At 40.8% G+C, this 17,064-nt stretch overlaps 1 protein-coding gene across 1 annotated transcript in view; it reads right to left on the bottom strand.

The window, feature by feature from the left end:
• TARS3 (threonyl-tRNA synthetase 3) overlaps positions 1–17,064 on the bottom strand; it is a 70,362-nt gene that overhangs the window by 11,001 nt on the left and 42,297 nt on the right. The window contains exons 13-15 of the mRNA XM_032174323.2: positions 9,461–9,598; positions 5,561–5,638; positions 5,377–5,477 (exon numbers count right to left, since the gene is read on the bottom strand). Of these exons, the coding sequence (XP_032030214.1) occupies positions 5,377–5,477; positions 5,561–5,638; positions 9,461–9,598 (317 nt within the window). The remainder of the gene's footprint in view (positions 1–5,376; positions 5,478–5,560; positions 5,639–9,460; positions 9,599–17,064) is intronic.

The following is a 17,064-nucleotide window of genomic DNA, read 5'->3' as shown; positions in this document are numbered from 1 at the left end:
ATTTTATTTCATGTCTACTTACTCTGGAAGTGAGATGCAACAAAGGTTAACACAAAAATAGATGTCTCTGTTTTTAAATTAGAAGATGAGTGTTCTAGGTCAGGATCGGTGGCTCGTGCCTGTAATCTCAGCACTTTGGGAGGCTGAGGTGGGCGGAGGTCAGGAGTTCGAGACCAGCCTAGCCAACATGGTGAAACCCTGTCTCCACTAAAAATACAAAGTTTAGCCAGGCATGGTGGTGCATGCCTATAGTCCCAGTTACTCAGGAGGCTGAGGCAGAAGAATTGCTTGAACCCAGGAGGCGGAGGTTTCAGTGAGCCAAGATTGTGCCACTGCACTCCAGCCTGGCAACAGAGCAAGACTCATCCCAAAAAAAAAAAAAAAAAAAAAAAAAGATGAGTTTTCAAAGTTTGCATTAACCTCAGAAGCATCCTCTTGCCATACTACTAAGTTAATATATATTTTAAACAATATTTTTAAAATATAAAAACTAAATAACTATCAACCCAGAATTGTACAAGCAAAGAAGGTTATTTCCTTTGAAAGTACAACAAAATAAAGACATTCTCAGATGAAAGAAAAGAAGGCAATTCATCTTCAACCGACCTGCTTTAAATAAACTGTTTATTCTCTTATATCTTCAGATATATGAAAAATGATACTAGAGGGAACCCTGGAACATCAGGAATGAAACAAGATAAACAGAAATGGTAAATACTTGGTAAATATAATATAATGTTCTCCTCCTAAGCTCTTTAAAACATGTGTTATGATTGAAAACAAAAATAATATTGCTTATGAGGCTGTTAATGTATATGACATGTAGTGTGTAGTATGCCTTCCAAAATGAATTTTTAAATAACAAGACTTGAAAATCAAAATTGTGCCTTGATCCATGGGCTGCAGAATGGATGTTGTGTTAACAGGCATGAGAAAACATTAATCTCCTTGTACATCTCCATCAGAGCTCTTGGATGACCAGGTGCATTGTCAATGAGCAGTAATCTTTTGAAATGAATCTTTTTTTTTTCCTGAGCAGTAGGTCTCAACAGTGGGCTTAAAATACTCAGTAAACCATGCTGTAAACAGATGTGCTGTCATCTAGGCTTTGTTGTTCCATTTCTAGAACACAGGCAGAGTAGATTTAGCATTATTTGTAAGGGTTCTAAGATTTTCTGAATGGTAAATGAGCATTGGCTTCAACTTAAAGTCACCAGCTGCATTAGCTCCTAATAAGAGGGTGAGCTTGTCCTTTGCAGTTTTGAAGCCAGTCATTGACTTTTCCTCTCTAGCTATGAAAGTCCTAGAGGGCATCTTCTAATAGATGGCTGTTTCATATATATTGAAAATCTGTTGTTTAGTGTTGTTATCTTCATCATTGATCTTAGCTAGAACTTCTGGATAACTTGCTGCAGCTTGTACCTCAGCACTTGTTGCTTTACCTTGCACTTTTATATTATGGAGATGGCTTTTTTTTTTTTTTTTTTTTGAGATGGAGTTTCACTCTTGTTGTCCAGGCTGTGCAGTGGTGTGGTCTTGGCTCACTGCAACTTCCACCTCCTGGATTCACACGATTCTCCTGCCTCAGCCTCCCAAGTAGCTGGGATTACAGGTACCCACCACCATGCCCAGCTAATTTTTTTATTTTTATTTTTGTATTTTTAGTAGAGACGGGGTTTCACCAACCATATGGAGTTGGCCAGGCTGGTCTTGAACTCCTGACCTCAGGTGATCCACCTGCCTCTGCCTCCCAAAGTGCTGAGATTACAGGCATGAGCCACTGCACCTGGCCCTGGAGATGGTTCTTTTAACTTCATGAACCAACCTCTGCTAGTTTCAAACTTTGCTTCTGCAGCTTCTTCACCTCTCTCAGTCTTCACAGAATTGAAAAGTTAGGGCTTTGCTCTGGATTAGTCTTTGGCTTCAGGGAAACTTCCCCCACATCAGCAAGAAGGCTGTTTCCCTTCCTTATCATTTGTGTTCACTGGAGTAGCACTTTTAATGTCCTTCAAGAGCTTTTCCTTTGCATTCACAACTTGGGTAACTGGTGCAAGAGGCCGAGCTTTTGGCCTCTCGGGGCTTTCAACAGTCCTTCCTCACGAAGCGTAATCATTTCTAGCTTTTGATTTAAGGTGATAGACTTATGACTCTTCTTTCAACTTGAATATTTACAGGCTGTTGTAGGGTTATTAATTAGCCTAATTTCAATGTTATTGTGTCTCAGGGAATAGGGAAGGCTGAGGAGAGGGAGAGAGATTAGGGAGTGGCCAGTGGAGCGGTCAGAACAGACAACATTTATCGATAAAGTTCACCGTTTTAAATGGGCATAGTTCATGGTGCCCCCCAAACATTATACTAGTAATATCAAATATCACTAATCACCATAACAGATACAATAATAATGAAAAAGCTTGAAATACTGCAAGAATTACCTAAATGTGACACAAAGACATGAAGTAAGCCCATGCTGTTGGAAAAATGGCGCTGACGGACTTGCTTGACACAGTTTATAAAAAATGCAACGTCTGCGAAGTGCAATACAGTGAAGCACGATAAAACAAGGTGTGCCTGTATATATATATATATATATATATATATACAGTCATGCACTGCATAACAGTGTTCTGGTCAACAACAGAGCACATACATGACAGTGGTCCAATAAGATTATAATGGAGCTAAAAATCTTCCCATTATTCAGGAGTTTGTGGTGACGCTGGTGTAAATAAATATACCATGCTGCCAGCTGTATAAAAGGACAGCACATATAATTATGTACAGTACGTAATACTTGATAATGATAATAAACAGCTGTTACTGGTTTATGTATTTACTGCACTTTTAATTGTTATGTAAGGTGTATTCTTTCACTTACTTTAATAAAAAAGTCAGCTGTAAAGCAGCCTGAGGCTGGTCTTTCAGGAGGTCCTTCAGAAGAAGGCACTATTCTCATGGGTGATGGCAGCTCCATGCGTGTCACTGCCCCTGGAACCTTCCACTGGGACAAGATATGGAGGTGGAAGGCAGTGATATCGATAACCTTGGCCTTGTGTAGGCTACTAGGCTGATGTATGTGTTTGTGTCTTAGTTTTTAACAAAAGCACTTAAAAAGTAAAAAATTTTTGAAGGTTTTAATAGAAAAATGTTTATAGAATAAAGATATAAAGAAAATATTTTTGTACAACTATAACGTATTTGTGTTTTAAGGTAAGAGCTATAATAAAAGATTCAAAAGTTTTAAAATGTCAAAAACGTATAAGGTAATAAAGTTATAGTAAGCTAAGGTTAATTTACTATTGAAGAAAAAATTATTTAAATTTAGTGTAGCCTAAATGTACAGTGTTTATAACATCTACAGTAGTATACACTAATGTCCTCGGCCTTCACATATACTTACAACTTACCCACTGACTCGCCTGGAGCAACTTCCAGTTATGCAAGCTCCATTCATGGTAAGTGTCCTAAACAAGTGTACCATTTTTTATCTTTTATACCTATTTTTACTGTACCTTTTCTATGCTAAGATATGTTTTGATACACAAATACCTTACCGCTGCGTTACAGTTGCCTACAGTATTCAGTATAGTAACATGCTTTACAGGTCTGTAGCCTGGAAGCAATAGTCTAGACCATATTAGCCTAGGTGTGTAGTAGGCTCTGCCACCTAGGTTTGTGTGAGCACACTCGCACACTCGGTGATGTTCACATAGTGAACAAAGGGATAATCGGTGGTCCCATAGAACAGAATTTATAACCTAGAAACAGACCCACGTATATATGTCCAACTAATTTCTGAAAAAGATACAAAGGCAAGTCAATGGTGAAATAATGGCCTGTTCACACATCATTTGATGTGTGAATAATTAGACATTTAGATGCAAACAATGAATCTTGACCTAAATGTCACATCTTACACAAACAATGAACTCCAATCAGATCTTAGAACGAGAAAACTTTTAATATAAAACATAGAAGAAAATCTTCATGGCCTGTACTTAGGCAGAGCTTATAGATGTGATACTAAAGCATGATCCATAAAAGAAAAAAATTGAGAAATTAAACTTTATTGTATTTAATAACTCAGGATGAATGGGAAAGTAAAGATATTACAAAAAATGAAAAAGCAAAGCTACAGACCAAAGTATTTGCAAATCATATATTCCTCCAAGGGCTTGTATCTAGAATATATAAAGAATTCTCAAAACTTAACAGTAAGAAAACAAATCACTCAATTAAAAATGAGCAAAAAGACTTTGGCAGACATTTAACCAAAGAGGATAAACGAATAGCAAATAAGCACATGAAAAGATGTTAACATCATTAGCCACTAAAAAAATGTAAAATCAAAAGATAATGAAATACTACTACACACCTATTAGAACTGCTTAACAAACAAAACCTGACAATATCAAGTACTAGCAAGGATGTGGAACATCTGGAACTCTTTACACATTGCAGGTGAGAATGCAAAATGGTGCAGCTGGTCTGGAAAACAGTTTGGCAGTTTCTACAAAGTTAAATATTTAATTATCATATGACCCATTCCCAGTTATTTAACCTAAAGAAATGAAAACTTCTATTCACACAAAAACCTATACACTAATATCTACAGCAGCTCTATTCATAATCACCAAGAACTGGAAGCAACCCAAACACCCTTAAATGAGAGATTGGATTCACAACAGCACACTAGTCAGTGACAGAAAGGAGCAAACTATCAATACTTGCAAAACCATGGATGAATCTCCACAGCACTGTGCTACGTGACAGAAGCCAGTCTCAGAAGGCTCTACACTGCATGGCTCCGTTTACATGACATTCGGGAAAGGGCAAAACCATGATGATAGGGAGCGCATTAGCGGTAGCCAGAGGTCAGCAGTAGGAGGGGTGTTTGACTACAAAGGAGCAGCACGAGAGAATCACAGAATCATAACCATCAAGCTGTACACACACAACACACATACACACACAGAGTTAATTTTACTGTATTTTTTTAAAAGAAGTTGTTGGTTTACAGTGATAAAATTGCCTTTTTTTCCCTGCTTTTTCAAGAAAACATCTCATACTTAAGACACAGACCCAATGCCAGCATTTTGTGAAGTCTTCCCCCTGGAATCAGGGAGAGTCAGCAGCCTGGATCATATTTTCACGGAACTTTGTTCATATCTCTACTCTCACGTTTACTTATCTTCCTCCCCCTACTAGACCAGAAAATTCAAGTTGATTCCCAACTGGATTATGATCAGGTAAACAAATATATATTGAGCGTATAGCACATATACTAGACATTCACTGTTTATTTTTGTATTGCTAATACTCAAATGACAAAAAATTAGAATATTAGTACTATAATATTTATCACATTCAATCACTCACCTGACATATGTGAGATTAAATCTAATAGGCAGTTGGAAGTCCAGCTGAATTGTAGCACACTGATGGTATCTGCCAATAGCATCCTTGATTGTTATGTCAATCTACAAATTAAATAGTGTTTGCTTAGAGAGAGTATTTATTTTTCTTTTAAATTTTGCTGTTTTGAAGCATGTGGTCGACTTACTTTAGGGCCATAAAATGCTCCATCACCTGGGTTCATTTTCCATGGTTCTCCAAAGTCCATCAAGCTGTTCTGCAGTTGCTTTTTCAAAAGACGAAAAAAGATACAATTATACATTGTATCTTTATTTTTACATACAGCTCACAAAAGTTACTATAACTCTTCATTACAGTCTATGTTAGTTCAACATATATTTATTGAGCATCTTTTACATTCAATAAACTATTGAGCAGGGACTACACAGAGATGATTAAGGTGGCACCTGCTCTCAAGAAACATAAACATTTCAGCTGGGGAGAAAAGATCATTTATAAATTGTTCCAGTGAATTTCAGGTAAGCATTAGGGAGGGGACGCTTTTGGCCCTCCTCGCAACACAGGCCCCCTGTGCCCTACACATCAACCAGCTTCTGCCTCCTGGTGACCGGCCTCCACACATGAAAAAGCAGGAAAGCATTGATCTCACTCCCTCTTCCACTCTGAGTTTGGGTGGGTAAGAAGGCCAAGAGGGCAGGCCTCACTACTACTTTTTTGCCTTTCCTTCACCTCTGCACATGTCTGGGAGGGTCACTTATAATTTATAGGGGTGTGGAAGCATGAGGCTCCACTTTTGTCTTCAGCCTAAGCTACTACATGCCTTCAACTTAGCTTGTAGTGAAGATGTTCCACATTGAAGGCGAGGGTGCAGGTGTGTATTAATAAAAAATTTCCCAGAGTCTTCCAGTATTCCCATGAATCCAGCTTCCCTGGGAAGCACGTGGGCATTCCTAAGTCCTTGGCTAAAAGTACTGCCAAAACACAAGCCAAACTCCCGTCATCACCTCCAACATACAGGTGCCCATGAGGGGCAGACTTTTGGGAGTGACATGCCTCATGGGAAAATCAGAGCCGTGGCAGAGTCTTAGGGCCGAAGCTGCCATCATCAAGGAAGCCGACTCCTGGAGTCCTGGCAGCCTTTCCCAGGACCTCAGTCAGGATCTGATCTTGAGAAAGATGGAGATTTTATTCCTGGGATCCTGGGAGTGTCCTGCATAGGCCTGATCTTACAGAAGCAGCTTCTTTTCTTCTTAGGACCAGAGAAAGCCACCCCACGGAGACACTTCCTGGGCCTGGAGGCCGCGCTCCCCTGTTCCACTCTGTTTCTCACAGGAGAAGGAACACAGGTACATGTTTCCAGGACAAATGAGGCCCTCCTACAGCAGATACCAAGTGATGGAAAGAATTCTGGGGACTGCAAGAAGCTAAAAAGCCAAGGAAAGGCCAAGTTTTGGGGAAGAGGATAAAGCAGGGGTCACTGCTGCTCCTCGGGCCTTGGAGGACACAGGACAGGAAGGCACATTAGGAGCTGCCAGAGCCGAGAGAGCATCGGATTCATGCAAGATATGTCTCTTTCAAACCGTTTCAGACACTTCTGAAGACAAAACATTTAAATGCTCATCTCAGTGATTTCCAGGCCAGGGTTAGTTATTGGAGAGAAATATCTCGAAAGTGGAAGCAGGTCCATCCAGTCGCACCCCTGGGTGACCTCAGGCTTGGCTGCTAAACTATTTACCCCCATTAATTAAGGAAAGAGCAAAAATGCTGGGACTTCCACCCTATCCTCCCCATGCCAGGTCTACACCTGGTCCATCCCCTTTTCAGCTCCCCACACCCCACCAAGTTTCAAATGAATGGAGTAATGACAATGATACCAACACCTAACATCTACTGGGCACTTACCTGTGCCTAGCACTATGCCTAACACTCCATGTAAATTACTTCATTTAAGTTCACCATACCCTCAGGAAGTGGGTGTTATTGCTACATCACCACCACCACCATCACCACCGTCATCATCATCACCATTTCATGCTGGACCCTGATGCTTAGAGATCTTCTATAATTTACTCATGGAGATCAAGTACTTTCAGACTTTAAAGTCTGGAGCAAAATGGCTCCAGAGCTGAGCTGTGTCCTCATTTCCTCTTCCTGCTTCCACATGGCTGTTAGGTAAACTGAGTCTGCATCCTTCCCAGGGTAGATAGGCTATCTCATTTGGCCCTCTTCGTCCATGCAGTGGACGTGGAAGAAGAGCTTAGGATGGGCACGGGTCAGTGGGGAGGAGAAGGCCCTACTTAGAGCTCAAGGCTAAACTGCTTCTGTGCAGCCTCTGCTTGGCTTCTGTACCTATTAATCACGTAAAAATAATTGTTGCACTATTAATCCAGGGCTTCTCTGATTCTTATTTCTTGTATTTGTGTGTTAAGCTCCCATGAGTACAGCAGTCCCCCTTATCTGTGGTTTCATTTTTCTCAGTTTCAGTTACCTGCAGTCGACTGCAGTCTGAAAATACTAAATGGAAAATTCCAGAAATAAACAACTCACAAGTTTTAAATTGTGCACTGCTCTGAGCAGCAGGATAAAGCACCGTCCTACTCTGTCCACCTGGGATGTGAACTGTCCTTCTGTCCAGAGTCTCCATGCTGGGTGCACTGCCCACCTGTTAGTCACTTGGGAGCTGCCATGTTCATCAAATCAACTATGCAATATCACAGTGCTTATGTTCAATCACCCTTATTTTCCTTAACCATGGCCTCAAAGCACAAGAGTTGTGTTACTAGCAATCTGGATATGCCAGAGTGAAGCCACAACATGCTTCCTTTAAGTGAAAAGGTGAAAGTTATCCATTTAATAAGGAAAAAAAAAATCCTATGCTGAAGTTGCTAAGAGCTATGGTTAAAAAAAATCTTCTATCCGTTGGGTAAGTTGTGAATTCATGAAGAAGGAAAAAGAAATTCATGCTAGTTTTGCTGTTGCACCTCACACTGCAAAAGTTCCAGCCACAGTGCATGAACGGTGCTTAGTTAAGAAAAGAAAGGGCATTAAATCCCAGCACTTTGGGAGGCTGAGGCAGGAGGATCAGGAGGTCAGCAGATCGAGACCATCCTGGCTAACACAGTGAAACCCCGTCTCTACTAAAAATACAAAAAATTAGCCGGGTGTGGTGGCAGGTGCCTGTAGTCCCAGCTACTCAGGAGGCTGAGGCACGAGAATGGCGTGAACCTGGGAGGCGGAGCTTGCAGTGAGCTGAGATCGCGCCACTGCACTCTAGCCTGAGCAACAGAGCAAGACTCCATCTCAAAAAAGAAAAAAAGAAAGGGCATTAAATTTGTGGGTTGAAGGCATGAACAGATACGTATCCCAACCTGACTGCCATCCGTTTGGTACCATCCAGGGTTTTGGGCATCCACTTGGGGTCTTATTCCCCATGGATAAGTTGGGACTATTACATTCCAAGAAGAGGAGAACTAACAGAGCAGGGTGTCTGACAATGACACCATCCTCATTTTTAATAAAAGCAAACACGGGAAACACACTATATCCTTTGTGTTTATTAAGAAAAAAAAGCAACGTGATGAGCTCCTTATCTTGGTTTTGCAAAGCTTAGATGTAACGACTTTGAGCGTGGGTGTCTTCAGACAGACACAGGGCAGGGTACGACAGGACGTGACTATGAAGGGGACCCCAGCATCGAGTATGCACATCTACATCTAGACCATGCAGCCCTGGGACCACAGTCGGACTAAGATGACTCAATAGGCAACAGTTAAAATAAACCACTGAGAGTTACAGCAATCAGAGGGTTTCTTTAAAAACCTGGGCCAGCTGTTAGTGACCAGCACTGAAGGACTATAAATAAAAGCCAGATATGAACTTTAAGTGTGCAGCAAACATAAGGTATTATTATTATCACCGTCACAAAGAAAACGGGATAACCACATTCTACAACCTATTTATCTATCTCATAATTTCCAGGTTCAAAATTTCTATTACAAATTATTGCATCCTCCTGTGAAGACGTGCAGCCTCTCAGGTGTTTTCCATACGACTAAAATGAAGAGGAAGCACAAGGTGTGTCTCTTACCTTCTCAGCCTCATTCCACATCTCAATCTCTCCTAGGAAGTTTTCCGGCCTTGTTGACAGGTTTAATTGAAAGGAGAAGCCAAATGTTGAGTAAACAGATTGCAAAAACTGCAAACACCCCTTTATTTCTTCTTCAATCTGAAATCAAAGCGAATGAAACATTCAAATAGAGCATCAAATTAAATTCATTTATGTTTTAAAAAATAAAATGCTTCACGTCAGACAGAAATAAAGCATGTTTTTAATGGAGTACAGTTGATGATCCTGTTTTGGTTGTTCATCCAATCCTGAGTTGAACCTTCGTTTGAGTGCTAGGCATGTGCAGGCTGGCAGATTCTCCAGGCCGGTGCAGGGAATGGAGAAGGAGTAGGCAAGGGAACTGTACTATGAAAAGGCAGCGCCACGCACAGGACAGCGGCAAGGAGGGGCTGCCCAGAGGAAGTGAGACTGAGCTGCAGCAGGGGACAAGCAAACGCTCTGCATGGGACCTCAGGAGCTCTGTGAGCAGAGGACACGCTGAGTTGAAGGCTCAGTGGACAGAGAGGCAGACTAAGTCGGGGGCTGCATATGATGAGATGAACGGCAGAAGGGCAGTGTGGTAGGTGAACAGGCTAGAGGCAGGCAGGGGCCAGAGAAAATTAAGTGCTTTCAAAGCCAGGAGAATGTATGGATTTTTTAGCCTGAGAACAATGGGGAGGCAATGAAGGGTTTTGTTTTGCTTTGTTTAAGCAGGGGACTAACATGACCCAATGTGTTCTTTCACAGTATATGAAATGAATTGGCAAGATTAGAGACAGCCCCGTCAGGAAGCTGGCTGAGTCCATTAGGAGCAAGATGACGGTGGCTTAAACCAGAGACAAGCAGCCGAAATGCAAGGAATTTGATGGATTTGAGATATCAAGTCTTTCGTTCATTAACTGCGATGGCTAGTTTTTTGTTTTGTTTTGTTTTTTGAGACAGTCTTGCTCTGTCGCCCAGGCTGGAATGCAGTGGTGTGATCTCGGCTCACTGCAACCTCTGCCTCTCGGGTTCAAGTGATTCTCATGCCTCAGCCTCCAAAGTAGCTGGAACTACAGGTGCTTGCCACCATGCTCGGCTAATTTTTGTATTTTTTTTTTTAGTAAAAAAGGGGTTTCATCGTGTTGGCCAGGCTGGTCTTGAACTCCTGGCCTCAAGTGACCCACCTGCCTCAGCCTCCCAAAGTGCTGGGATTATAGGCATGAGCCACCACACCCATTTTTTTTTAAGTTCCTGGGTACATGTGTGGGATGCGTAGTTTGTTACATAGGTATATGTGTGCCATGGTAGTCTGCTCCACCTACCAACCCATCACCTGGGTATTAAAGAGCAGAATGCATTAGCTATGTATCCTGATGCTCTCCCTCCCTCCGCTTCCCTCTGACAGGCCCCAGTGTGTGTTGTTCCCCTCCCTGTGTCCATCTGTTCTCATTGTTCAGTTCCCACTTATAAGTGAGAACATATGGAGTTTGGTTTTCTGTTCCTGTGTTAGTTTGCTGAGGATAATGGCTTGTGATGGCTACTTTTAAGTGTCAACTCGACTGAGCTAAGAGATGCCAGACAGCTGGCCACCCTTACAACATTTATTTCTGGGAATGCCTGTGAGGGTGTTTCTCAAAGAGATGAGCATCTGAATCAGTGCAATGGGTAAACAACTTCCACCCTCACCAATGTGGTGGGCCTCATCCAATCTGTTGAAGGCAGGAATAGAACTCAAAGGCAGAGGAAGGGCAAATTCTCTTTGAGTTGGGACATTTATTTTCTCCTGTTCTCAGACATTGGAGCTCCTGGCTCTCAGGCCCACCAACTCTAGGACTTACACCAGCTCCCTCCTCTGCTCACCCCACTGAGGCTTTTGGCCTCAGACTGGGAGTTATACCATCAGCTTTCCTAGTTCCCCAGCTTTTTTTTTTTTGAGTCAGAGTTTTGCTCTTGTTGCCCAGGCTGGAGTGCAATGGCACAGTCACTGCAACCTCCACGTCCCGGGTTCAAGCGATTCTCCTGTCTCAGCCTCCTGAGTAGCTGGGATTACAGGCATGTGGCACCATGCCTGGCTAATTTTGTATTTGTAGTAGAGACAGGGTTTCTCCATGTTGGTCAGTCTGGTCTTGAACTCCCAACCTCAGATGATCCACCCACCTCAGCCTCCCAAAGTGCTGGGATTACAGGTGTGACCTACCATGCCTGGCCTTTCTCCAGCTTTTAATTGGCATATCATGGGACTTCTTGGCCTCCAAAATCAAGTGAGCCAATTCCTGTAATAAATCTCCTCATATATCTAAATATCCTACTGTCTCTATGTCTTTGGAGAACACTCACTAATACAAACCTAATACAAACAATATAATAACTGCCCACATGCTAAGCACTGTGCAGGATGCAGGGGATTCAGGAAAGAATGAAATTACCAGGAAGTAATAATATGTTTAGGGAGAGTGATCAATAGGGCTTATAGATTTCCTGTTATCAGCCAGGCATGGTGGCTCATGCCTGCAATCCCAGAACTTTGGGAGGCCAAGGCGGGTGGATCACCCGAGGTCAGGAGTTTGAGACTAGCCTGGCCAACATGGTGAAACCCTGTCTCTACTTAAAATACACACACACACACACACACACACACACACAAATTAGGCAGGCATGGTGGTGCACACCTGTAATGCCAGCTTCTCAGGAGGCTGAGGTAGAAGCTGGGAGGTGGAGATTGCAGTAAGCAAGATTGCACCATTGCACTCCAGCGTGGGTGACAACAGCAAAACTCCGTCTCAAAAAAAAAAAAAAAAAAAAAAAGATTTCCTGTTATCATCCTGCGATTGATTTCTACTTTAATTCCATGGGGTTGGAAAAAACACTTTGTGTAATTTCAATTCTTTTAAACTTGTCGAGGTTTGTTTGATGGCCCAGGATATGATCCACTATGGTTTAAATGTTCTGTGGGCACTTGAACAGAGTATGTGTTCTGCTGTTGTGGGGCGCTCTACGCCTGTCAGTTAGGTTCCACTGGTTGATTGTATCTGTGGGCACTTGAACAGAATATGTGTTCTGCTGTTGTGGGGCGCTCTACGCATGTCAGTTAGGGTCCACTGGTTGATTGTATCTGTGGGCACTTGAACAGAACATATGTTCTGCTGTTGTGGGGCGCTCTACGCCTGTCAGTTAGGGTCCACTGGTTGACTGTATCTGTGGGCACTTGAACAGAATACATGTTCTGCTGTTGTGGGGTGCTCTATGCATGTCAGTTAGGTTCCACTGGTTGATTGTATAGCAGAGCTCTTCTATATCATTGCTGATTTTCTGCCTAGTTGTTCTATTCTTTTTTGAGAGAGGGGTGTTGCAGTTTCCAAATGTAATTGTGAATTTGTCTATTTCTCCTTTCAATTTATCAGTTTTTATACATATTTGCAGCTCTGTATTTTGATGCCCACACATTTAGGATTGCTATGTCTTTGTGGTGGACTGACCCTTTTATCATTATATAACCTCTGTCTTTGGTAATTTTCTTTGAAGTCTATTTTATCTGATATTAATATAGCCATCCTTGCTTTCTTTTGATTAATATTTGTATAATATTTTGCCATCCTTTTACTTTCGACCTGACTTTAGTGTTATTAGTTGGAGTATATTTCTTGTAGGAAGCATATCGTTGGGTTATTTTATTTTATTTTTTTTGAGATGGAGTATCACTGTCACCCAGGCTGGAGTGCAGTGGCATGATCTCGGCTCTCTGCAACCTCTGTCTCCCAAGTTCAAGCGATTCTCTTGCCTCAGCATCCTGATAGCTGGGATTACAGGTGTGTGCCACCATACCCAGCTAATTTATGTATTTTTAGTAGAGATGGGGTTTCACCATGTTGGTCGGGCTGGTCTTGAACTCCTGACCTCATGATCTGCCTGCCTCGGCCTCCCAAAGTGCTGGGATTACAGGCATGAGCCACCTCACCCAGCCTGGGTCATGCTTTTTAATCCACTATGTCAATCTCTTTTAATTGGTTTATTTAGACCATTTACACTTAATGTAATATGTTAGGGCTTTACACTGCCTTTTTGTTTCCTTCTTGTTCTCTCTTGTTATTCATTTCTGTTTTCTTTTTCCTGTCTTCCTATGGATTACTTTAACATTTTTTTGGAATTCAATTCCAATTTATCTATAGGTTCTCTTAGTGTATCCCGGTCTATAGCTTTTTTTTTTTTTAGTGGTTTCTCTAGGTATTATATAACTTATCAGTCTAGATATTGTCACTTTACCAGCTCAGGTGAAGTACAGAAACTTTTATTCCCTGTACCTTATCCCATTTATAGTATAATTTTCTTAAACATTTCTTCTACATACATTTAGAACATCAGAAATGTGATTTTTACTTCAATGATCAAACATAATTTAGAAAACGCAAAAGGAGAAGGAAAATACATTGTATTTACCTGTTTTTATTTTCACAATCTTTTCCTTCCTAAAGTTCCCTGACTCCTCTTTTCATCATTTCCTTTCTGTTTAGAAAACTTCCTACAGCCATTCTTTTGGTGGGTCCAATATCTTGATTTCCCCTCAATTCCTGAAGGGTATTTTCTTTAGACATAGAATTCTGGGTTGAAAATTCCTTTTTCTTTTTTCAGCACTTTAAAAGTATTGTGCCACTTCCTTCTGGCCTCCAGGAGTTTTGATTTTTGTTTTTTAATGAGAAATTGCTATCATTCAAATTGTTTTTCTCTTTAAAGGTAATTCATCATTTCTCTCTCATTGCTTTCAAGCTTTTTCTTTGTCTTTAGTTTTCAGTTTACTATGATGTATCTTGCTGTAGGTTTCTTTGAGTTTATCCTGAACAGTTTCTTGAATCTGTAGATGTCTTCTGCCAAATTTGGCAAGTTGTCGGCTATTATTTCTTTGGGTACTTTCTCACTCCCACCTTCAGTCTCCTCTCCTTCCAAAATTATGATGATATGAATGTTAGATATCTTGTTATATCCCACTGTTCTCAGGCTCTGTTCTTTTCTCTTTCAGTCTGTTTTCTCTGTTTTTCAGACTGGGTAATTTCTGTTCTTTAAGTCTGTCTTCACCATTCTGCTCATGAATCTATTCACTGAATATTATATTTCTCAGTTCAAAATTTCCATTTGGTTCTTCTTTATACCTTCTATTTCTTTCCTGAGATTTTCTATTTCTTCACTTTGTAATTTTTGTTTGTTTCAAGTGTGTTAGTAATTGCTCATTAGTTAGTAATTGCATTTTTATGGTGGTTGCTTTAAAATCTCTGGCAGATAATTGTAACATCTTTGTTATCTCAGTGTTACCGTGGATAGATTGTCTTTTTAAATTCAAGTTGAGATTTTTCTTGTTCTTAGCATGATGAGTGATTTTCAATTTCTTAAACCTGGACATTTTGGGTTTTATAATAAGCCTCTGGATCTTAAATGTTGTTTTAGCTGACTTCCACTGACACTCTTCCAGCAGGGGGAGGACAGTACTGGCCAGTTACTGTCAGGTGGGAAAAGCAGTCCAAGCTCCTTTGGGAAAGGAAGTAAGGGGAGAGGAGCTCCTCGTTACTTCTGGGTTGCACGGGTGTTCTAGCTCCCCCTCCATGGCCTTTACTGCACACAGAATGCATGGCCTCATGACCAATGGGCAGTCAAAAAGTCTTATCTTTCCACTGCACGTCTTCTGACACTACTCAAGCAAGAGTGGAAGAGGCACCTCATTACTTCCAGGGGAGGGTGAAAGTCCAGGCTCCCCACATAGTCTTCACGGACACTGCTGGGTTGGGGGAGGGGATGGGCTCTTGTTAATGCAGGAGTAAAAGTCCCAGCTTCCTAATAAGCCTTCTCTTACCCATTCCAACAGGTATTGAGGTACTTATTTAGAGCCTGGTGAGAGTTAAAATATAAGCTCCTCAATTAGCCTTTGCTGGCATATAAAGGGCCACAGTTTTTTCTGTGGTGTCTGGCTGAAATATAGTAGATACTGTCTAAAACTTTTCTATCTTTCTAGGCTGCCCCTTTCCAAGTCCTTTGGCTACAGCAAGCAGACTTCTGTTGGTCTGTTTTATCGATGCCTGTTGGCATTTGTTGGTTGCCAAGTCTGGAATATATGTGGCAAAAAAAAACAAAACAAAAACACCTAAGGAACTCACTACCGTGTTGTTTCTTAGGTCCTGATGTCCATAGCCGGTGTGACTTTTTTCTCACCACCTTTCAGAGTCTCGTGTTTGTTTTATATGTAATATCCAAGGTTTTTACTTGTTCTTAGAGGGAAGGAAAGGGAAAGCACCTACTTCATCTTTCCCAAAGCAGGTCTTTTTTGCTCACTGTTTAACTGGGTTGTCTGTTTTCCTATTGAGGTTTGAATATTTGTTAAGTATTCTGGATTCAAGTCCTTTATTTGATGTGTGCCTCACAAACATTTTCTCTCAGTCTGTGACCTGTCTTTCCTGTCTCTGATCAGTATCTTTGGAAGAGCAGAAGTTTTAAATTTTGAGGAATCCAATTTATCAAATTTTTTCTTTTATGGATTGCCCTTTGGTGTCATATCTGAGAAATCATCACCTATCACCTAATCACAAAGATTTTCCCCAATTTTTATTCTAGAAGTTTTGTGTTTTTAGGTTTTACATTTAAGCCTGTGATTCATCTTAATTTTTTCATATGGTATGAGGTATGAATCCTCATACCTCATGTTTTGCATATGGATACACAATCATTCCAGCATCATTTGTTGAACATATTACCTTTCCTCCATTTCATTGCCTTTGAATCTTAATTAAAAATCAGTTGTCCATATATTTGTGTCTATTTCTAGACTCTGTTTTGCTGATTTATCTATCTAGACCAGCATGATTACTATAGTTTCTAATAATTCTTGAAATCAAGCATAGTGAGCCTTCCAAATTTGTTTTTATTTTTCAAAGTTCTTTTGGCTATTCTAGGTTCTTGTGATTTCTATACGAATTTTAGAATCAGCATGTCAACTCTTACAGGGAAAGAAAAGTCTGCTTGGGTATTGATTGGGATTGTACTGACTTTATAGATCAATTTGGGGATAATTGATATTTTAATAATATTTAGTCTTCCAACCCACGAACAAGGTATATTTCATTTATTTAGGCCTTCTTTAAATTTATCTCAGCAATGTTTTAAAGTTTTCACTGTATAGGTTGTGTATGTATGTATTACTCAGCTTGGGCTGCCAGAACAAAAACCATAGGCATGTGGCTTAAATAAGAATCATTTATTCTTCACAGTTCTGCAGGCTGGGAAATCCAAGATCAATGTGCTAGCTGATTCAGTTCCTTGGTGAGGGCTTTCTTCCTAGTTTGCCAGTGGCTGACGTCTCACTGTGTCCTCACACAGCAGAGAGAATAAGAAAGCCTCTGGCATCTCCTTAAAAGGGCACTAATCATATCATGAGGGCTCCATCTTCATGATCTCATCTACACCTACTTACTTCCCAAAGCCCCATTTCCAAACACCAGCACATTGGGGGTTAGGACTTCAACATATGAATTTTGGGAGTCACAACTCAGTCCAAGCAACGTATTTGTCAGTCTTATCCCAAAGTACTATCATATGTTTTGAGATGCTATTATAAATTGTTTCTTATT

Source organism: Hylobates moloch, unplaced genomic scaffold, assembly GCF_009828535.3.
Source record: "Hylobates moloch isolate HMO894 unplaced genomic scaffold, HMol_V3 SCAFFOLD_14, whole genome shotgun sequence".
Taxonomy (NCBI): domain Eukaryota; kingdom Metazoa; phylum Chordata; class Mammalia; order Primates; family Hylobatidae; genus Hylobates; species Hylobates moloch.
This window is presented reverse-complemented; position numbering and strand designations above follow the sequence as displayed.